The sequence below is a fragment of the Carcharhinus amblyrhynchos genome, chromosome 1 (genome assembly GCF_965287045.1).
Source record: "Carcharhinus amblyrhynchos chromosome 1, sCarAmb.v2.hapA, whole genome shotgun sequence".
In the NCBI taxonomy this organism is placed as follows: Eukaryota; Metazoa; Chordata; class Chondrichthyes; order Carcharhiniformes; family Carcharhinidae; genus Carcharhinus; species Carcharhinus amblyrhynchos.
Window position 1 is genome coordinate 177,500,213 of NC_137324.1, and position 23,868 is coordinate 177,524,080.

Sequence of the window (23,868 nt, forward strand, 5' to 3'; positions counted from 1 at the left end):
CCCCCTCAAGGGAGCCTGTGGTCAGCTGGGGCTGTGGCAACTTGACATCAGCCGTATTGAGCAGTGTTGAGAATGTGGCTGGCGTGTCTTTGCCGGAAGCTGGCCAATGGACTGAGTGAAACACCTCTTTTGTAAAGTCAGGATTTTCAAACCACCTTCAGTGACTGAACAGAGTGAACTCCTCCACAGAGACCTCATCTTCCTAATGTCTGGACCTAGATTGTCATCTAATAGTTTCATTGTGCCGTCAGTGTTTTACAAAAGCAGGAACGGTGCAGAATGCACACTTCAGCAAGATGGCAACAACACTGAAATAAACTAGGAGGAAGTGGGCAGCTACTCTGTTCACTGATACATTTCCGAATGGGACGCTCTGATTCTCTAGATCATTCTATGACCTATGGGTACATTTCTATAACTATGGCCCAGTATTTGGTGCTCTTTACAAAATTGCTTTATTGATGTGATTGTAAAATATTTGAGGTTTTGAAAGCAGCAATTTATTGTTTTCAGCAAAGAGGTAAAAACATAAAGATATCTCAGCAATTGTCCCTCCTCCCAACCGGCATCCTGCACCTACACCCCCCACACTTACACACCACACACACACACACTCACACACACTCACACACTCAACCCCAACACACTCAACCCCAACACACTCCGCACACACACACACACACACACACACACACACACACACACACACATACTCAACCCCAACACTCACACACACTCACACACACTCACACACACTCACACACTCAACCCCAACACTCACACACACTCACACACACTCACACACACTCACACACACTCACACACACTCACACACACTCACACACTCAACCCCAACACTCACACACACTCACACACACTCACACACTCACACACACTCACACACACTCACACACACTCACACACACTCACACACACTCACACACTCACTCTGACACTTGCTCACACACTGTCATTTATTTCTTCCTCACTAGTTCTGGAATGTGAATTAACACAGAGTGTGGAGATTGTAAGCTGCTTTGCCGATGCCGTGTGAGTGAGGCTGCGTGTCTCTGTGAGGCAGTGGTAGATGTTGCAGTGTCCATGAGCGTTTCTGAAAACGGTATGTCTCAGGGTGCGTGCCACAGACAAGATGGAAGCCCTTTCATTCCCCTCCCCCACCCCAATCTCAATGCCATTTGTAACTTCCCTTTTTATATGTAGCTGCAGTTGTCACTGCAATCTGCTGCTATGATAAAATGGCTTTGCCTTTCATTATGAAGTCTTGTAAATGTTTTGACGGGAAATTTGCGAAAGACAAACTTTAGTCTTGGTGCCAAAGGCGTCCACTTTCAATTTATAATTGTCAGCATTGAAATGCATTGAATGATTGAAGTTGCTGTGTGTGTGTATGGTACAGTAACTCAACTAACCTTAGCAGAGAAAGGTAAAGTTTTATCAAGCAAGTATCCTGTTAATGATATGATAAGAGGTAATCACTGTGACTGACTCTGATACTGAAACTGTTAGAAATGCAGGAACTCTCATTCATTCAGCATTTAATTGTTGTTGGAGATTTCAAGAAATTTTTAATTTGCTCTTTTCAATTGTGTCTCTTTCCTTTTCTCTCTCTCAATCCAGTCTTTCTTTCCTGCTCTTTATTTCTCTTTCTGTTGATTCATTCTAGCTCACACTTCCTTCACGGTCTCTGCCCCTGTTCGTTTCTTCTTCATTCCATCGTTTGTTTGGTTAAGGAGCTATTTTGTTCACTTGGGTCCCAGATATCCTGCTTCTCCCACTGCCAAAATTATCGGCTCGTACTCCCAGTAACTTGCACCACAAAGAATTTAAACACTGAACTATGCAGTGGCGTGTGCCTAAGGACAGAAACCATTAGATTCACTCCCTCAGATAGATGTTTAATATGGGGAAGTGTGAGGTGATGCATTCTGGTGGGAAGAACCTGGAGGGGTTTGATTCTTAAGGTGCAAGAACAGAGGGACCTGGCTGTACCTGTGCAAAGGTCATTGAAGTCATGTGGTGGAGAAGCTGGCGTTGGACTGGGGTGGGCACAGTGACAAGCCTCACAATACCAGGTTAAAGTCCAACAGGTTTATAGAGGTCATTGAGTCATAGAGGTTTACAGGAAACAGGCCCTTGGGCCCAACTTGTCCATGCCGCCTTTTTTTTTAAACCCGTAAGTTAGTCCCAATTGCCCACATTTGGCCCATATCCCTGTATCCCCATCTTATCCATGTAAATGTCTAAATACTTTTTAAAAGATAAGATTGTACCCGCCTCTACTACTACCTCTGGCAGCTTGTTCCAGACTCTCACCACCCTCTGTGTGAAAACATTGCCCCTCTGGACCCTTTTGTGTCTCTCCCCTCTCACCTTAAACCTATACCCTCTAGTTTTAGACTCCCCTGCCTTTGGGAAAAGATATTGAAGATCTAGCTGATCTGTGTTTATTTGGAATCACGAGCCTTCAGGGCTTTGCTCCTTCACCAGGAGAGACTTGGCGTTGTGAGATTTCTTACTGTGCCCATCCCAGTACAACACCAGCATCTCCACATCGTGGCCTTATTAATAGGGGCATAGAGTATAAGGGCTATTAGTTTATGCTGAACTTATACAAGACATTAGTTAGACCTCAAATGGAATATTGCGTACGCTTGTGAATGCAGAGGTTTACAAGACCAATTCCAGGGATGAGAATCTGCAGTTTTGAGGAGAGGTTGGGACTGTTCTCCTCGCACAGAGAGATTAGAGTGGTTAGGGTCTGGAAGTGGGGTGGAGGCAGGTTCAGTCGAGGCATTCAGAGGGTGTTAGATGATTATTTGAATGTGCAAGGATGTAGGGAAAAGGAGAATAGCAAAGTTATAATACTCATTCGGAGACCTGGCACAGACACGATGACCCAAATGGCCTCCTCCTGCACTGTAACAATTCTGTGATTCACAGCGAATTATGGTCCAATATCTCTTGCAAACTTAGATCAAACTGGAATCCCAGGCCACAGCATGAGGTCTAGTCTGTCTTTATCCACGACAGGCCGCAATGTGGCAGATTGTTCTATCTTGCTAGGGCATCTGCCCCTGTGTTTCCTGATGTGACTCACTGCCACAGCTCGAGTGGTAACAAGCCTTCATAGTCACAGGAGGAGATGTCAGGGGTTCCTTAGCACAATGAATCCCTTGATTAGAGAGATGGTAAAAGTACAAGTTGATGCATCATAAACTTTACCTTGGCATCTCACCCAGGACAGAACTTGTTTTCTTAGCTCCCAATTGGATAAACCTCCATCCCTTTCCACATTTTATGGGCTTTTCTTTCAACATCTGTTCCTGATGCTGAAACGTGATAAGCTCCAAGAACATTCAGAATAGAAGGGAGTGTGGAGCCATCCTGTCCGTCTGACCCATCTCCATAATTGCGGTAAGGTTTGCTAACTTTCATACTGCAATCCTTCTTAACTTCTCACGTACAGAAAGCTTCCTGGTAAATATTAAAGGACTGTTTTTGTAGAAAGTTTACACAAAAAAAACATTTTTTGGTATCAGAAAAGTTGTCCCTTAAATATTTTAAATTAAAATTTCAGTCTTGAACCTCAAACAAGAAGAACCTGGTACATAAATACTTTCAGTGGGGAAACCACTTCAACCCTGCCCTGCTTTGAGTGCACCAGCACATCTCCCATGTGCAACAGTTCCATTTGATGAAAGTAGATTTAAAAGTTAACAAAAAGTGTAACTTCACGGTAAAGCTGGATTGTTACGATCAAAATATTTTTCCTGGAGCCCAAAGATGAGCCTGAAAATGTTGACAGAATTAAACCAGGCAGAGATTGGAGAATAGTGAGTATCAGGTTCTCTCTGCTAACCCCTCAAACATACTTCCCTTATACTGGGATCCTTTTGTTCCAGTCCAGCCGATGTTGGAAGAATCTGCCCAGGTGTGTATTTTGTGAGCTTTGGATTTTAAACATAACCAAACTTGACTTGCTGAATGTAGAGTTTTCGCTGATGTATTTTGGACAGAAGGAGAAGTTGCCCATTTGCACTCAACTTCCTAATCGTAAAAATTAATCAGCATAAACCCTTTCTGATGCAATCGCTTCCAGGACGATTGCTAGAGTTGGTAAAATATAAAGGCTCTTTTGTAACCCCTTCTAGATTGTTTCCAGATGGCCTGGTGGTATTACTGCTAGACTATTAATCCAGAAAGTCAGCTAATGTTCTGGGGACCCAGGTTCGAATCTTGCTGTGGCAGATGGTGGAATTTGAATCCAATAAAAAAAATCTGGAATTAGGAATCTACTGATGGCCATGAAACCATTGTCAATTGTTGGAAAAACATCCCATCTGGTTCGCTCATGCCCTTTAGGAAGGGAAATCTGCCATCCTTGCCCAGTCTGACCTACCTGTGACTCCAGAGCCACAGCAATGTGGTTGACTCTCAACTGCCCTCGGGCATCTAGGGATGGGCAATAAATGCTGGCCCAGCCAGCAATGCCCATGAATGAAAAGAAAGTTAACCTGCTCTGAAAGTTTCTTCCTGTAACTGATCGATTGAGGGAACTTGGTCTTTTCTCTCTGGAGAGATGAAGGTTGAGAGGCGACCTGATAGAGGTTTATAAGATGTTGAGAGGTATAGATAGGGTGGATTCTCGAAGGCTATTTCCCAGGGCTGAAATGGTCGCTACGAGAGGACACAGGTTTAAGGTACTGGGAAGCAAGTACAGAGGAGATGTCAGGGGTAAGTTTTTCACTTAGAGGGTGGTGAGTGAGTGGAATCGGCTGCTATCAGTGGTGGTGGAGGCGAACTCGCTGGGGTCTTTTAAGAGACTTCTGGATGAGTATATGGGATTTAATGGGATTAAGGGTTATAGATGGGCCTGGTGGGTAGGGATACGATCGGCACAGCTTGTGGGCTGAAGGGCCTGTTTGTGCTATAGTGTTCTATGATCAAGGCTTTGTTTTGGAGTATTTGTTATTTTCTTGGCGCAGTTTGGGTAAGAAGGCTGTGGACTTGAAGCTAACTTCAGAGGCTTGAGCAGAGAACCTGGACTGACATTCCTTGTGTGGTAGTGAGGGAGTGCTGCAGTGCTGGAGGCTGCAGTCTTTTCATTTGAGATGTTAAACTGATGCCCCATCTGGATGCTCATAAGAGATGGCTAGTGGTATTTTTGAAGAACAGACACAGTTCTTCCTGATGTCCTGGCTAATATTTATCCTCAAATAACAGCAATAAAAGCAAATAATCCGATCACCGTCACATTGCTGTTTGGGAGATGTGACGGCCAAGTGGTATTATCACCAGACTATTAATCCAGAAACTCAGCTAGTGCTCTGCGGACCCGAGTTCGACAGGTGAGTTCAGTAGAAAGAACTCTGAAATTAAAAATTTACTGTTGGCCACAAAACCATTGTCAGAAAAACCCAACTGGTTCACTAATGCCTTTTAGGGAAGGAAACCTGCCGTCCTTATCTGATCTGGCCGATATGTGACCGTGATGCGGAGACGCTACATCTGACTCCAAAGCCACAGCAATGTGGTTGACTCTCAACTGCCCTCGGAAATGGACTTGCAAGCCACTCAGTTCAAGGGCAATTAGGGATGGGCAATAAATGCTGGCCCAGCCAGCGGCACCCGTGTCCTGCAAATGAATGAATAAAGAAAAAACGAAATGTTTTCTGCATTCAGAAAGGGCCTTGTTGGCTGTAAAATGCATTGGGAATTCCAAAGGACGTAAGTGTCCTATTATTTTTACCCTTGGTGTTTAATTTTTCTTGCCCTAAATCGTTGGCGCCTACATGCAGAGTTGGGTAAGCAGCAGAAAGATGTGTCTAGTTCCTAACTTAATCCAATTTTTCTTCTTTGTCAGGCAGATGGGGAGGGTGAGGTCACACTGTGAGCCACATTCAAGGGGGGGGGGGAGTGGCTGACTGTAATTTCCTCCACAGTGTACTGTTTAATAGGAATGCCTCGTACCAATCTGAGGTCACATTGACATGTCCGGACTGTAAAAGGGAAAAAACGAGTGAGTTGACATTGGTACAAGAGTTATTGCTGTTGTGAAATAGGACTCTAAAATATGAGGCAAGGGCACTCGGACATCTGATTGGGAGCGTGTAATGAGTATCGGAGGAAATCAAATTTGTTGCAATTGACTGAGATAGTATGGTTGGAAAAAAATAACTATTTAGTTCCCCTTTCAATACCTGTACAAAATGTAGGAAACAAAGTCACATTTCAATTGAATTAATCTAGCTCTATTCTTAAAAAAAAAGTAAAGTAACGTTTATTTATTGTCACAAGTAGGCTGACATTAACACTGCAATGAAATTATTGTGAAAATCCCCTAGTCGCCACACTCCTGTTCGGGCACACAGAGAGAATTTAGCCCTAACCAGCACGTCTTACAGACTGTAGGAGGAAACCGGAGCACCCGGAGGAAACCCAGGCAAACACGGGGAGAATGTGCAGACTCCGTACAGACAGTGACCCAAGGTGGGAATCGAACCCAGGTCCCTGGTGCTGTGAGGCAACAGCACTAACTGCTGTGCCATCTTGCTGCCCATTATTGTTCATTACTTTTGGAACTGCATTCTTTACATCCCCTGTAAATAATTTGTGTGCTTTTTAAGGTTAAGGGTGTCAACACTTTCCCAATTTGGATAGCATGAGCACCTCCCCTTCTCCCCAGTCTAGTGTTGGACAGCTAAGTGCAGTGTGAAAGTTACTTGATACTTAATGAGAATGTGCTTTAGTTTACCATCAAAGAACATCCCCTCCTTGTTGCTGTGTGGCATTTTCTCTCTCTGTCAGCCTTTGGACTGATTGCGAGTTCTGGAAGGGGATAATTCTCAAGGTTTCCTCACCCGATCTCTCTACTGTAACCATCCCCACCACCTTAGCGGGTCATCCAAGACATCGAAGGAGTGTCCCGGAGATCAAACTTCAATCCCCGGAGTCTCCAGGCTGACTGTGGATGGTCAGTGTAAGAGGAATTTTCTGAGGTATCCCCTGGGGTGCCCTGTATTTAGCTGACCTCACTCAACCAATAAATAGACTGCAAAAGATAGTTAAAGAATGAAAAGGAATTTATTTGCGAATGCATGCATCAGGAGGGAGTCACAGTCAATGAGGGTTGACTGTCCTCTCTGGGCTAATATTGCAAAATAAAATTATAATATTATTCTGAACATTTTAATATCCCACTCTTCAATAGGACTGGAGGGTCCAATTACAGTATTACACTAACATTCCACTTGACAACAGGAAAAGGAGATTAGCAGCTCCTTGTTCATTGTAGGTTCCTTCCCTGTTACCTAGGAAACCTAATCCACGTCAATTCTGGTAACCAAGGCCATTGCTAATACCCGCAAATTTTAATTGGTGAAAGGAGTCTCTCTTTCGCTGGGACTGGCCTGTCTTTATCAGCTTGAGAGACTGCTCCAGCCTCACCACCTATAAACGAATTTACTCCCATAAATAACAGGCCTTAGATTTAAACATGTTTTTGTGTATCCAAAAACAAATAAGAAAAGCTGCCTTTCCGTGCTCCATTGTATTACAAGAAGTTGGTCAGTCTTGGGCAGTGCTAGGGGACCCCAGGCTGGCACTTCCAAGGTGGCACCTTCCCTGGCACCCATCCCTCTGGGGGAGGCCTCCTTGCCCTCCCTTCATTCAGGGTGTGGAAAGTCTGCAGAAGGATCTAGATAGGCTGGGCGAATGGGCCAGGAACTGGCAAATGGAATTTAATGTTGGCAAGTGTGAAGTGGTCCACTTTGGTAGGAAGAATGGTAGGAAGGATTATTACTTACATGGCGAAAAACTGCAGCAGGCGACGGTGCAGAGGGACCTCGGGGTCCTTGTGCATGAGTCTCAAAAACCCAGCCTGCAGGTGCAGCAGGTGGTCAGGAAGGCGAATGGGATGCTGGCCTTCATAGCGAGGGGGATTGAATATAAAAGTAGGGAGGTCTTGCTGCAACTGTACAGGGCACTGGTGAGGCTGCAGCTGGAGTACTGTGTGCAGTTTTGGTCGCCGCACTTACACAAGGATATTTTGGCCTTGGAGGGAGTGCAGAGGAGGTTTACTAGGCTGATGCCGGAGTTGAGGGGGTTGAGCTATGAGGAGAGGCTGAATAAACTAGGCTTGTACTCGTTAGAGTTTAGAAGAATGAGGGGAGATCTCATTGAGACGTATAAAATGATGAATGGGATGGATAGGATAGAGGTGGAGAGACTCTTCCCGCTCAGAAAGGATAGTAGGACTAGGGGCACAGCCTCAAGATAAAGGGGGGGTGGTTTAGAACGGAGTTGAGGAGGAACTTCTTCACTCAAAGGGTGGTGAATCTCTGGAATTCTCTGCCCGTTGAAGTGGTGGAGGCTGCCTTGCTAAATATTTTTAAGACGCGGGTTGATGGGTTTTTGATAAGAGAGGGGATTAAGGGTTATGGGGAGAGGGCGGGAATGTGGAACTGAGCCACGACAGATCAGCCATGATCTTATTGAATGGCAGGGCAGGCTCGAAGGGCCAGATGGCCTACTCCTGCTCCTATTTCTTATGTTCTTATTATTCCAGCAGGGTCAGGCCCTAAGCTCCCCACAAGTGGGAGCTATAGTAAACCCTGTTGGAATGAACCATTCCTGGTTTGGGAGGGGGGGAGAGGCTAGCGGGGCTGGAGGCTCCAGTGCAAAGCTGACCGTGCCAGAAATCTGGCACTGGGAGACGGACTCAGGCCTGGATGCTCAGCGGGGAGCCTGCAAACGGCCCCCTGCTAGAGTCTCTCGGGCCACTGCGCTGAAAAAGCAGCGTAGTGAGACGGGAGGATTGCTCCCCCCTCTGATATTTGCCAAGTTTGAAACAGTTACCACATCAGAAATACTTCAGTGCCTTGTTTTTGGGTAGCGTGATGTCAGGGATAGACTCTAGATTGTGACCAGCCACTGAATGTTTCTAACCTTGGATAGCAATGTGGTTATGTTACTGGACTAATGATCCAAGGACCTCATGTAATGGCCCAGAGATATGAACTCAAACTCCGTGATGGCACCAAATCCGATCTGGAAATGTAAACCTAGAGCCAGCAGTAGTGATGATGGGAGCAGTGAATTGTCATCAAAACTCATCTATTTATTAAAGCCCCTTTAGGGAAGAAAACCTATCATCCTGACTCGAATTGGCCTACATGTGACCCCAGACCTACGACAATATGGCCAACTCCTCGCTTATCAAACCCCCTTAGCTACCTTTGCGAAGGCAGCTCACCACCTGCTTGAGAGTAGTGAGGGATGGGTATAAATGCTGCTCTTACTCGTATCACACAATTTCAAAGAAAAATTCCCCCTCAATTCCTTTCATTATCAAACTGCTGACAGCTAGAAACAATCTTTCTTCAATTACTGAAATCACAGCCTGTTGTAATCCCGGCCTCCTCCCTATTTGGTCATCTCTTAACTGCCTTGGGCCTGAGGGGTGAACGTTACTGGCTTCTCGAGTTTTGTTCCCTAATTGGGACACCTCATCCTTTTAGCCAGGAACACTGCCCCTGCCCCCATTCACTGCTCCACATCACGTAGCATTTAAATATTTGACTTTGCTTCCTCTTTTTGTTACCATATCATACAACTCAAAGTCGGTAAGAGGTTTGCGAGCAGCTGCGTAGTTCTGCTTCTTTCAGACTTTGTCTCCTTGAGGTTCCTGCTGGGTCACTAACGTCTCGCATGGCGGTTCCACCAGATCCAGCAATCGGATTCTTCTGAGGCGAGGTTGGTCGTGAAGGTTTGTTCCCCAACCCCACCCTCCCCAGCACCACTCTCACTTGCTGTGTGTGTGTGTGATCTACAGTCAGGGATTGATGAATAACCTGCTGGAATGTTCACTGCCCATACACTTTGAGTTTTATTATTGAATTACTTTTGAGTTGCTTTCACCCCAGATGCCACAACCTTCTTGAGGTTGGTTCATGATGGGCGATAAACACTGGCGGTTCCAGTCGTGTTCACATCCTGTGAACCAGTCGAGCAAAAAGCCAGATTTGCTCAGAAAGCGATGGCCATGAATGTTCTTCACCGTGATCCCAGTCTAAGATTCATTTTGGTGAAAGATGACTTCTCGTACGAGACTGTCCCATCTGAATGAATTTGGTGGCCAAATTGAATGTGTTTACTTTCGTTTCATCCCCCTCAGCTTCTGCAGTGGCAACAGCTGATCAAGGAGCAGAGTTCCGAAAGCTCATGATTCCAAACAAACGTGTTGGACTTCAAGGATGCGCGAGTTGGGTGGATTGCCCATGTTAAATTGCCTCTTAGTGTCAGGGAGACTCGCTAGGGTAAACGCACGGGGTTATGGGGATGGGGCCTGGGTGGGATTGTGCAGACTCGGTGGGCCGAATGGCCCCCTTCCACACTGTAGGGGATTCAGTGACTTTTACCTGGGTGTTGTGAGACTCCTCACTGTGCCCCCATCGTAACAGTGACGTTGTTCTGCTGCTGAGTTGGGTGGGCCTTGAATCAGTCCAGTTTAATCAGTAGTTGGGGCTTGCTTTTTTTAGACGGGTTTAATTTTAAACTTTGGGGTTTTTCTTTGTTGTTGGCGCTGACATTTTGTGGTCACGAAGGAAAAGGAAATTCCTATTGGGTAATTCATCACTTTCCCATTCTGTGCCCAGCTGTCCAGCACAGACTACTCTCAGCTGCACTCTTTTCAATTCCACCCTAGATACTATCCATCACTCTTATCCATTATTCTTTACTCAGAGGGTAGTAAGGGCGTGGAATGCCCTGCCTGCAGCAGTTGTGGACTCGCCAACTTTACGGGCGTTCAGATGGTCAGTGGATAGGCATATGGATAACATTGGAATAGTTTAGGTTAGAGGGTCATTAGATTGGTTCCACTGGTCAGTGCAACATCGAGGGCTGAAGGGCCTGTACTGTGCTGTAATGCTCTGAGTCTGATGTCAACAGTGCAAAGTCATTTAAAACCCAACCTAGAAGGAGATACTCGGGCTGAGGTTCCTTGAGTTAATGGAGCCTGAATAAAGGGAGTGATTTGATGCTGTCTAGTTTATTGGTTTGCATGGTTGAGTTGTAAATGTACTTGCATAAGGAGTCTTTTTTTTAAACTGCATTTGTTCCTGATGGGAAGTTGCCCGTGTTGCTATAAGGGACAGGAATCTGTTAAATTTTCCAGTCTTTCAAAGCCCCCCAAGCTGCGGGCCCCTTCCGCAGGGCTGAGGCTTGTGTTGGAGTTTTGGGAGGTAACAGCAGAATTGTAAATCAGAGGGGGCAGCGGGCGAGCACCGAGAGAATTTCCTCTGGGTGCACTCAGCAGCTTGGAGGAGAAAATGAGAATTGCTCGAGTCATTGAGAAGATGGAGCAGTAATCGAGTGGGTGTGAGAATCACTGACTCACCCAATAGCAGGGGCAGCACTATTGATTACACTTTACACTGTTTATATTAACTGTGCCCAGTAACTTTATAATTAAACTGATCTCATTGGCATTTTATTATCCCATTGATCCAAACAAGTCCTTAATTAACTTGTAACGAGGTTGTGAGAGTTTAGAGTTTCCATTGGACGTAGTAGCATCATAAAGTCTCAGAGCTGTTCTTATGATTAATATACATCAGAAAAATTACAGGAGCGAGTCAGAACAGATCAGACGTAAGCAGTCTAGACAATCAGAGGTGGATTTTGATAGTTTATGAATTCTGAAAACTGACTTCAGTGGAATGTTTTGATTGAGTCTGTGGAATTCGCTACCCCAGAGTGCGGTGGATGCTGGGACAGTGAGTCAATTTAAGGAGGAGGTAGACAGATTTTTAATTGGGAATGGGGGTGAAGGGTTATGGGGAGAAGGCAGGAAAATGGGGATGAGGAACATATCAGCCATGATCGAATGGTGGAGAGGACTCAGTGGGCTGAATGGCCTAATTCTGCTCCTATAGCTTATGAACTTATGAAAAAAAGTTAGGAAGTTTTTTTTTTACAAAAAAAGGACATGAAAGGAGAGGGAAGTAATAGTGAAACTGAAATGGAGGAAGATATGAAATGATAGAAAGGGTTGGATATTGGAGGGGGAAAACATTCCGGTTCCATGAGCCCTGATCATCCTCAGAACTTGTTTGAAAAACGTGTGAATTTTCCAGTGAATTTGTAGGTATCCACTGGATACAACCATGGAAAAGGATTTTAAGTCCAGCAACTATAAACTCCGCCTGAGTCAGGCCCTAAGTGATTTTAAACAAGAAACTTTGACGTATATTGATTAATAACCTTATTGTTCTTGTACACATTTTCTACAGCATAACTTCAGATAAATAAAAAAGTAGTAAAGTTTATTTGTTAGTCACAGGTAAGCTTACGTTAACACTGCAATGAAGTTACTATAAAAATCCCCTAGTCGCCGCGCGCCAGTGCCTGTTTGGGTACATTGAGGGAGAATTTGGCACGGCCAATGCACCTCACCAGCACGTCTTTCAGAATTTGGGAGGAAACCGGAGCATCCGGAGAAAACCCATTCAGACACGGGGAGAATGTGCGGACTCTGCGCATTCAGTAACCCAAGCCAGGAATCGAACTCAGGTCTCTGGCACTGCAGGGTAGCAGTGCTGACCACTGTAGCTCTGTGCTGCCCGATAACTAGCAGTTACTACAAAGCCAAAGTTACCTGGATGTTAGAAATATGAAAAGTATAAACGAGTCTGCTGGAAATACTCAGTCAGCCTGACAGTGTCAGTGGAGAGAGGACCAGAGTTAACATTTCAATTCTGTGATGTTTCATCAGAACTGGAAACTGACAAGCACAGAGACACGGGAGGAGAGAGATCAAAAGGCAAGGTCTGTGATAGGATGGAATGCAGGAGAGAGTAAATAATTGCAAAAAGCTCCTGCCCAAAATAAGATGGAGCAAGAGTAAGTATTGAAATCACTGTCAAGCCTGGAAGGCTGTGAAGTGCCTAACTGCTGCCCCTTTAAACTCAATAGAATCTCAAACTATTAATGCAATTAACAGTGAACCTGTTCTGTGATTAAAACAAGCAGTCTCCTCTACACAGTTCAATATAATCAGATTTGAACCTTTGAGAGTTGTCAGTAAGACACAAGGATTCAGGTCTGTAAACCAGAGTGCTCCAGCTCCTTGGAGAGAGCACATTCCACCCCTGTGTTAGTTAATTATGTTGGGCTGGAGGTACTCTCAGCAATATCCCTCCACACTGACACCATGTAATGCCCAAATCTCTCCAACTCTGCTCCACAAGTTTTATTTGTTGTAATATAAAGTGTGGACCAATCATTATTAACTTCGACTGTACGGGGCTTCCTGGATCCAACTGCCTTCTAACATCAATGACCTGTATCGGTGTCAGGTCTTAAAGTGATCCACGGTGTCTCACAGGAACTCTGTACAGTTCCCTCCTGAAGCCTCTGCACCTCTCTCCTCGCTCTGCGTCTGTGTCTCTCCCTGCTCGCTCTGCGTCTGTGTCTCTCCCTGCTCGCTCTGCGTCTGTGTCTCTCCCTCCTCGCTCTGCGTCTGTGTCTCTCCCTCCTCGCTCTGCGTCTGTGTCTCTCCCTCCTCGCTCTGCGTCTGTGTCTCTCCCTCCTCGCTCTGCGTCTGTGTCTCTCTCTCCTCGCTCTGCGTCTGTGTCTCTCCCTGCTCGCTCTGCGTCTGTGTCTCTCTCTCTCCTCGCTCTGCGTCTGTGTCTCTCTCTCCTCGCTCTGCGTCTCTGTCTCTCCCTCCTCGCTCTGCGTCTCTGTCTCTCCCTCCTCGCTCTGCGTCTGTGTCTCTCTCTCCTCGCTCTGCGTCTGTGTCTCTCCCTCCTCGCTCTGCGTCTGTGTCTCTCTCTCCTCGCTCTGCGTCTGTGTGTCACTGTCTAAAACCTACCTCTGTGTCCAAGCTTTTGACCATTTGCCCTGTTATCATCTTGTGTGCCTTAGCAGCAGTTTTTATTGGGTAATTTGCTCCTTTGGGACACCTGAGGATGGTTTCTTAAACAAATTGTGAAGGTGTGGAAGTGCCTGCACAATGCCAGCTAAAAACGCGAGGGGGCTATGAGGGCAGCAGAGTGGTTAACACTGCTGCCACACTGTGCCAGGGACTCGGCTCACTTTCTGTGTGGCGTTTGCACATTCTCCCCTTTGCACACATTTTCTCCCATTTGCACATTGCATGGGTTTCCTCCGGGTGCTCCAGCTTCCTCCCACAGTCCAAAGATGCGAGGGGGTGTGGGGGCTAGCAGGGTGAATACCGGGTGTTAAAGGAATAAGGCCTGTGTGGGGTTGTGGTCAGTGCAGACTTGATGGATCGAATGGCCTCCTTCTGCGATGTAGGGATTCTATGGAATTGACCATTAAGTGAAGGGTGACTGACCAATCGGATTGCCAATCTGTCTCCATACATAATAAGTGTATAATTTAATAACTGTTACAAATGATCCTCAGCTGATTTCTCCCCCCCCTCAACCCAACCCAACCCTTCCTAATATACTTGTCTTGGACTCAGTATCCATCCGCTTTCGTTTGTTAATTACATGTAAGTTGTTGTTGTAATGCTTTGTGTGCTATCGGTTGATTATTGTTTGGGGGCGGGGGGGGGGTGAAATGTGTGACGAGCCGGACTGTTCCCGTGGGATTTTGGTTCGGAACACTGTTCGGAACTGGACAATGCAGTGGTTGAATGAAGAAAAGTCCAGTTAGACTTTTAGACCAGAAACCATCAACCACATGATACTTGGTGATGGCCAATGATGTGCTGAGGATGAGGCGAGTTCCTTCAGGTGTCCCCCTTTCCCCGTCATCTTGGAATGTTTTCCGAGGTTGAAGATGCCGTAAAGCCGTTGAGGGGAATTTCCCAGCAGGAAATGCATCCCTGGCTGTGGAAACTTTGATGGAGGGAAGATTTGTAGAGGGATCAGAAGGATTTATTTTACCTCCATCCTCGGGGTATCGGTGCTGCTGGCAAGAAGTATTTTGCCTTCAGTGTCGCTGGGTCAAAACCGTGGAACTCCCCCCCCCCTCTCTCTGTGGGTGTACCATTGCCACGTGAGCTGTAGCAGTTCAAGGTTCAATGAATGAACATCGCTCGACAGTCACCAGGCAAGACTGTTCCCTTCCTGTTGGCGAACACTTCAGTGGTTACGGGCATTCAGCCTCTGACCTTCGGGTAAGCATTCTCCAAGGCGGCCTTCACGACACACGACAGCGCAGAGTCGCTGAGCAGAGACTGATAGCCAAGTTCCGCACACATGAGGACGGTCTCAACAGGGATCTTGGGTTCATGTCGCACTATCTGTAACCCCCGTGACTTGCCTGGGTTTGCAAAACCTCACTTACTGTACTGTCTGGAGACAATACACATCTCTTTAACCTGTGATCAGTGCTCCTTCCACTCACATTATCAGCCACTTCAGGTCTTGAACAGCAGGTTAGGTGTAAGGATTCGCATTCTAATCAGTAATCTCTAAACAGTCTGTGCTTTATATGCTCTGTCTGAGGCCAGAACTCTCCATTCACCTGACGAAGGGGCTAACCCGAAAGCTTGCGAGTATATTATCAAATAAATAGGTTGGACTAAAACCTGGTGTTGTCAGACTTTTTACGCAGTTCAAGGTGGCAGCTCACTACCTTCTCAAGGGTATCCAGAGATGGACAACAGATGCCCAGCTTGCCAACAATGCCCACATCCTAATAAAAATAAACTCCCAAGTCCTGGGGTAGGAAAATGAACGGTCAACACTGTCCATGCCACTCTTGTGGATAGCGTGAGCGTTGCTCTGTAAAGATAAGTAATGTCTTTACATTCTCTTACCAGATTGGCTCAGTACAATGCTCTAAAGGAATCTTCCTTTATTTACTGATTATTACAAGGGGGTGGGGGGGTAAATGCAAAGTTGACAGATCTGTAACCAGGCTGTTTTGTTCCTCTCTGTGGCTAGTTGGTATCACCACGATCTGACCCGACACGCTGCTGAAGCCCTGCTCCTGTCCAATGGGAAAGACGGAAGTTACCTTCTAAGGAAGAGTCATGAGGGTCCCATGTTGTACGCGTTGTCAGTAAGGTAAGCGAGCCAGACACGTTTTGGAAAATTGCTGAGTTTTAGGCTCCCTGTAGTCCACAGATCAAGGAGCAAATTGTTGTTGTTGTTGTTGTTGTTGTTGTTGAGTTATGTGACCAAATTAAAGAGAAAGTAAATCTGGAAAAGAGTGTGTTCACTCGGGGCAAATCCAAATGTGACATTCCATTGGCTGGCGGGTCAGAAGCAACAAGATTTAGACAATTGGGATAAAAGTCCGGAGGAGAGATGGGAATATTTTTTTCCGCATTGAGTTGTTATGATCCGGAATGTGTTACCTGAAAGGGTGATGGGAATGGATCAATACTTAAAAAGGGACAAAAAAATGCAGGGCTATGGGGAATGAAGAGGGGAGAGTGCGGCTAATGCTCTCTCAATGCACTGGCACAGATGTAATGGGCTGAATGGCCTCTCTTTGGTGCATGATTCTTTGATTTTATTTTGGAATGCAGCAGGGAGACAGCCTCCTGAATTGTTCTTTTCAAAGCCTTTGCTTTGTGTAAGAATCGGGATTTGGGAATGGGGGGGGTGGTAACGGATTTTCCATAGCTGGAGCTTGGACACTGGTATCACTCGATTTGAAACAAGTGACACAGATAGGAGAGAGAGAGTTACAAAAAAGGCATGTACATCAAATTCCAGCATGATCCTTTTAAACTGAATGTAAAAATTGGAGGGTGAATCCTGATTTGCTTAAGTAAAGGTGTGTGGATTGAGTTGAGGTACAGATCAGTCGTGATCAGGTTGAATGACAGGAGGCGTCTGAAGGGCTGAACGGCCTCCTTTTCCTGTGGATGTACATGTCCCATGGAGTCACGAATCTAAGGCTCCCGGACTGCACCTTGACATCAGGTTCTGGCTGCTAATGGGTCCAGCGAATAAATTTTCAATAATTTTCCAGATGTAACCAGGCCAAAAGGCAGGATGGAGATTGTATCAAACAGCAACTTTGGAGGCCAAGTGTATAGAGTGAAATTGGGGAGGTGTAAACCATGCTGTAAAATTGATGTGCGGTAATAACTATTGACGTTAATGAACAGGATAAATGTTCTCATTGCAGAGGCAAAGACTCCGTCAAACACTTCCAGATTGAACGGACAGAAAACTCGATTAAATTTGGATTTAATGAATTTAGGTCGCTATCAGAATTTGTGAATCATTTTGCCAATCAGCCACTTATTGGAAGTGAGACAGGTGATCTCTTTGATATTCCATCTAATACACTGCTAGAAATTGGATAGACTCTTAACGGTCACCACTGAGTTCTGTGTTGTTTTGATTTGATTTATTATGGTCGCATGTATTAGTATACAGTGAAAAGTATTGTTTCTTGTGTGCTGTACAGACCGAGCATACTGTTCGTAGAGAAGGAAAGGAGAGGTTGCAGAATGTACTGTTACAGTCATAGCGAGGGTGTAGAGAAAGATCAACTTAATGCGAGGTAGGTCCATTCAAAAGTCCGACAGCAGCAGGGAAGAAGCTGTTCTTGAGACGGTTGGTACACAACCTCGAACTTTTGTACCTTTTTCTCACCTTCTGTAAGTGTTTCTTTTTTTTTGTGCAGTCTCAGTTGTCTGCGAAACAGGAGGGGAGATCTGCCTTGCTCTACTTCGCAACATGACGGCTCAGTGACTATCGCTGATTGCTGTGCAGACACATGGATTTGGGCCGGTGTCTGTGGGAGTTTGCGCATTCTCCCCGTGCTTGCGTGGGTTTTCTCTGGGTGCTCCGGTTTCCTCCCACACCCCAAAGATGTGCTATTAGGCTGATTGGAGGTAATAAATTGTCCCTAAATTAGTTTCCCTCAATGTGGAATGCCATAAGCATAGACATGGGTCCATGGGTGGAGGGGGGACTGGTAATGTTAAAATGGCGGCGCGGGCTCGTTGGGCCGAAGGGCCTGTTTCCCGGGCTGTTTTTGTTCTTTGAACTGGCACCATGGGATCTTTCTGAGCAGGAAAATAGGGTCTCAGATTCAGATCTGATCTGAAACATGGCACCTGTGATGGTGTGGCTTTCTCTTGGTACTGGACAGAGGCTGAAGCCTCTGGGACAATTGAACTGCAAGTCACAACCTTCTGAGTGAGGGGTTAGAGTGCTACTCACAGAACACTGGCTGCCCCCTCCTCCAAACCAACACCAGCTTGATAAAGTGACCCCCTGTCTCTCTACCTCTGGTGGGTAGGAAACTGCCTTTCCCACCAAACCCCTACTCCCCAAAACAGGTCACGTGCTTTGCTTGAGATACTTAATTCGGGGTCAAGATTGATGAGTCAAATGAGGAACCTGATGGAACCAAGCTGGGTGAATGGAGTTTAGGTACGGATTAGCCATGATCTGATTGAATGATGACAGAGTGAGGCTTACAGGAGTAAATGGCCTTGCTTCAGTGCAGAGTGAGGATGAATATTGCAATGTATTTAATTGAGGCTTACTCTGGGGCAGTGCTGCACTGTTAGAGATGGTGTTGGATGACGTGGGTTGGTGGGTGTAAAAGATCCCCGTGGTATATCTTGAAGATGACGGGGAGGTACTCATGGTGTTCTGACCAATGGTTATCTCTGGGTTAATTACACAGAAGCAGATTATGTCACATCCTTGTCTCAGTTCTCTTTGTGGCGTTTTGCTGTGCGCAGCATTTAGAGATTGCCTCTCCTTCTCTTAAAAACAGCAACTACGATTCGAAAGGTATTTAACTGGTTTTTAAGATGTTTGAGATATCAAACCAAAGATGTGTAGGTTAGGTAGATTGGCCAAACCAAATTGCCTCTTAGTGTGTAGATTAGGGAGTTTAACCATGGTGAGTGTGTGGGGTGGGGATTGGGGGAGGGAGGAGCCTGGATAAAATACTCTGTCCGAGTTGGTGCAGACTTGATGGGCCGAATCTTTACTCAGAGGGTAGTAAGGGCGTGGAATGCCCTGCCTACAGCAGTTGTGGACTCGCCAACTTTACGGGCGTTCAGATGGTCAGTGGATAGGCATATGGATAACATTGGAATAGTTTAGGTTAGAGGGTCATTAGATTGGTTCCACTGGTCGGTGCAACATCGAGGGCCGAAGGGCCTGTACTGCGCTGTAATGTTCTATGTTCTATGAATGGCTTCTCCTACACTGTAAGGATTGTATGTCAGGCAATTGTGAAAAGTGCTGTATAAATAGGAGCCTTTCCTTCCTTCTTTAGGCAGAGGTAGTTTAGGGAGAGACAGACGCACTTCCAATTTGAATGTAAATTTCATTTTAATATTGATCTTGTTTTCATTTTGTTTTAAACAAAAGGTACGCTTCTTATACTCAAAACTCCTTATCCTCGGAAAGTCGAAGAGCCTTCCATTTACGAGTCTGTCCGAGTTCACACAGCCATGCAGACAGGACGCACGGAGAGTGACCTCGTTCCCGAGGCTCCTTCAGTGAGTACAATTTAACCTTCAACTCTCTGACTGAGATAGAAAGACAAACTGGATTCTCCTTTAACATTCCTCTTCATCTTTCAGTTGGGCACCAAGGAAGGATACCTGACAAAGCAGGGAGGCAGAGTCAAGGTAACACTCGATATTCTTTATAATGTGTGAAGATTAGAGTTGTATTATAGCACAGAAAGAGGCCCTTTGGCCCATCGTGGCTGTGCTGGCTATCAAACACCTACTCATTCTAATCTCATTTTCCAGTACTTGCTCTGTAGCCTTGTATATTGTAGCATTTCAAGTCTTCATTTTAGTGCTTCTTAAATGTTCTGAGGGTTCCCAAGGAGAAATTCCTTTTAGAATCATAAAATGCAGAGGGAGGCTGTTCGGCCCATCAAACCTGAACTGACAACAATCCCACCCAGGCCCCGTTGCTGTAAGTCCATGTATTTACCCTGCTGATTCCCCCTGACATTTGTGCGGCAATTTAACACGGCCAATCCACCCAACCTGCACATCTTCGGAGTGTGGGAGGAAACCAGAGCAGCCGGAGGAAACCCACGCAGACATGGGGAGAATGTGTAACCGCGCAGAGGGTTGTGAAGACATCGCCTGTAAGGGTAATGGAAGCATTTTCTGAGCAGGTTGATGCTCCAAATGAGTTATTTACAGTTGGGAAATCCCAAGGTGCCCAGTTCAGGATTTCCATTCATCTGAATGAAAGAGAAGCCACACCTAGACAGCAGGTAATTTTCCGGATTGAATGTTCCTCGTCAAGGCTATTGATACAAGTTGGGATCCTGCATCTGGAATGCTGTACCTGAAATGGCAACGGGAACTGACTCAATTGTTACTTTTAAAGGGGATTTGGACAATTCTTGTATTGAATTTGATTTGATTTGATTTATTATTATCACATGTATTAATATACAGTGAAAAGTACTGTTTCTTGCGCACTATACAGACAAAGCATACTGTTCATAGAGAAGGAAAGGAGAGGGTGCAGAATGTAGTGTTACAGTCATGGCTAGAGTGTAGAGAAAGATCAACTTAATGCGAGGTAGGTCCATTCAAAAGTCTGACAGCAGCAGGGAAGAAGTTGTTCTTGAGTCGGTTGGTACGGGACCTCAGACTTTTGTATCTTTTTCCTGAAGGAAGAAGGTGGAAGGGAGAATGTCCGGGGTGTGTGGGGTCCTTGATTATGCTTTGCCGAGGCAGCGGGAGGTGTAGACAGAGACAGTGGATGGGAAGCTGGTTTGTGTGATGGACTGGGCTTTGGGCGATGGTGCAGACCCAAAGGGGAGAATGGCCTACTCCTGTAAAAGTGCAGGGAGAATGAGACTAATTGGGTAGCCTTTTCAAAGAGCTGGTGTGGGTATGATGGGCTGGATGGCTGCCTTTTTGTGCTGCTGTAAGGTTTCTCGGACCTCCTGTTTTTCATTGAGCTGCTCAGTCTGTCTCGATTCATTTAATGCTTTAGAAAAATCAAGAGCCAGAATCCAGTGGACTTTTGAGGAAGTGGTGCGAGATGACGCCGACTTGCTTTTAATTACAAATTGCGTTCCAGCAGAGTTTGTACATTCCACTAAAGTTAATTATTCCCCAGATTCTTAAAAGTAAGTTAACTAATTGAAAGTTGTGTCCCTTTCGAACGCCAGCAAATGAAGGTTATTCAAGGATAGTATCTCATTTCTCCACACGAGGAGAAAAGGTGCAGGAGATACTGGGCAATGGCTCCATAAGCAAACTGGGGAAGGGAGGTCACTCTCAGGGTCAGAGGTGACATGAGGAAGAAGCTTTCTTTTATGGAACGAGTGGTTAGGATTTGGAATGTGCTGCCTATAGATTCAGTCGTAGCTTCCAAAAGGGAAATGGATAAGTGTCTGAAGGGGGAAATAATGCAGAGATATTGGGGAAGGGTGGGAGAGTGAGAATATTCTGGATTGCTCCTTAAAAGATACAGTGTAGAGTTGAAGGAGCTGAATTAACCTCAATCTCTATAATTCTATTGGTTAACATTTTGGTTGGAGATCTCTAATTAAGCCAGAGAAAGGAATTTAAAAGTGGCCAAATATTACAAGCCTGGGGTCTGATTGGTCCAGGTAGTAAAATGGCATTTTGTTTTTCAAGTCGCCCTGTGTTTCTATCTCACGGAGATATCCAACATCATATTGTAAGAATCTGTTTTTAATAAAAGACTGCACACTTTGCCCATATGGACACAACTCTTTAATGAAGTAGAACGCTTAGAAACTCTTCCCTCCCCTCCAACCCTGAGAAGGTATTGACACAGAGAGGAGGTTGGTTATTATTACTGGACTGTCAGTCCAGAGGATTAACTGCGATAATATAGAGATGTTCAAATCCTACCGTAGGTTTGTGAATTTGAAGTCAGTTGAAGAACAAGGAAAAGTACAGCACAGGAACAGGCCCTTCGGTTCTCCAAGCCTGTGTCGATCCTGATGCCTGCCTGAACTAAAACCATATACACTTAGAGTCCGCATCCTTCCGTTCCCATCCTATTCATGGATTTGTCTAGATGCCCCTTAAATGCCGCTTTTGTACCTGCCCGCAGACAGCGGGAGAATGTGCAGACTCCACACAGACAGTGACCCGAGCCAGGAATCGAACCCAGGTCCCTGGAGCTGTGAAGCTGCAGTGCTAAACCACTGTGCTACCGTGCCGCCTCTAGAACTCTGGAGTTAAAAAGCCGGCATCAATAATGGTGACTTTGAAACCGGTGGATTGTTGTAAAAACCCAACTGGTTCACTAGTGACCTTTTTAGGTAATCCTTACCTGGTCTGGCTGGTGATTGACTCCACACCTATGGCAGTGTGGTTGAGTTTTAAGTGCCCTCTGAAATAGCCTAGCGAGACACTGCTTACAAAAAACAGTCACCACACTGACTGCAGAGCTTTAAGAAGGCAGCTCTTTATTAGATTTTTGGAGCCGATTACGGACAAGGCCAGACCTATGAATGAACGAGTGAAGGAACAGAATAAACAGGAATGCTTCCCTCTGTTTATCTAACTAGAGTCATCTGATCCTTTAAAAGACTGGTTGGTGAGGGCCTGGGGTGACGATGTGACTTGTCCTTGTCTGTCCCGCAAATGAGCCTGAAAGGCCAGCTGGTCACCAAATAGTTAGCTCCGAGGAGATTGGATCTGCTACGTTTAGGTTTCCTGTCACCGAGTTTACCACGGGCTGGTTTTATTTTGATGAATGATTGCTTCATTTCTCCTCCTTTTGCCTTTTCTCAGAGCTGGAAAACGAGGTGGTTTATTCTACATAGAAACGAACTGAAGTATTTCAAGGACAAAATGGTTAAGTATTGAAAGAAATTGCATTTTATTAATCTCTTCTTTACCAAAAAGGCTGAAATTAACAGATAAATTTATGAGAAGGGAATAGAGGGATATAATCGTTAGAAAAGAGTAATAAGTCTCACAACACCAGGTTAAAATCCAACAGGTTTATTTGGTAGCACGAGCTTTCGGAGCGCCGCTCCTTCATCAGGTGAATCCGAAAGCTCGTGCTACCAAATAAACCTTGGACTTTAACCTGGTGTTGTGAGGCTTCTCTCTGTGCCCACTCCAGTCCAACGTCGGCATCTCCACATCATTAGAAAAGAGGGGAATAAAATAATTTACATTTACCTAAAGCTGTTCACAAGCACCGCGCATCGCAAAGTGCATTACAGCCAATGAAACACTTTGAAGTGTCGTCAGTATTGGAATGTAGGAAACACCGCGGCCAATTTTTGAACAGCAGAGTTAGTGTGAGCCTCACTTGTGATATTAATAAATAAACTTTAAAAAACTTCAGTGTGTTCCAGACTCCCAAATGGGTGAAGAAGCTTTTCCTCACATCCCCTCTAAACCCACTGCCACTTAACTTAAATCTACACTCCCCCCTGCCCCCAACCTGTGGTTAATAATCCCTCCACCACAGGGAAACATTTCCTACTCTGTCTGTGATGTGGAGATGCCGGTGTTGGACTGGGGTAAACACAGTAAGAAGGCTGACAAAATGGTCAAGCACTGAAAGAAATAAATTGAAAGAAGGCTTGAACCTGGTGCTGTCAGACTTCTCACTGTGTTTACTCTATCTGTGCCACCCCCTAATTTTACACATCTCTTTCACACCCCCACCCACCCTCAGTCTCCTCTCCTCCAAGGAAAACAGCCGTTAGAATGCTGCTGCTCGAAGACGCTGCACCCTTACAACTCACACTGCGGCCGGGGGCCAGATGTGGTCAGTTATAAAGAGCAAAGAAAGTTACAGCACAGGAACAGGCCCTTCGGCCCCGCCAAGCCTGCACCGACCGTGCTGCCCGACTGAACTAAAACCGCCCCCCCCTACCCTTCCGAGAACCATATCCCTC

General features: G+C 45.6%; 1 protein-coding gene across 1 annotated transcript in view; it reads left to right on the top strand.

The window, feature by feature from the left end:
* dapp1 (dual adaptor of phosphotyrosine and 3-phosphoinositides) overlaps positions 1–23,868 on the top strand; it is a 52,356-nt gene that overhangs the window by 20,785 nt on the left and 7,703 nt on the right. Inside the window, exons 2-6 of the mRNA XM_080195837.1 lie at positions 15,945–16,067; positions 17,143–17,276; positions 19,359–19,489; positions 19,574–19,621; positions 22,745–22,807. Coding sequence (XP_080051963.1) covers positions 15,945–16,067; positions 17,143–17,276; positions 19,359–19,489; positions 19,574–19,621; positions 22,745–22,807 — 499 coding nt within the window. The remainder of the gene's footprint in view (positions 1–15,944; positions 16,068–17,142; positions 17,277–19,358; positions 19,490–19,573; positions 19,622–22,744; positions 22,808–23,868) is intronic.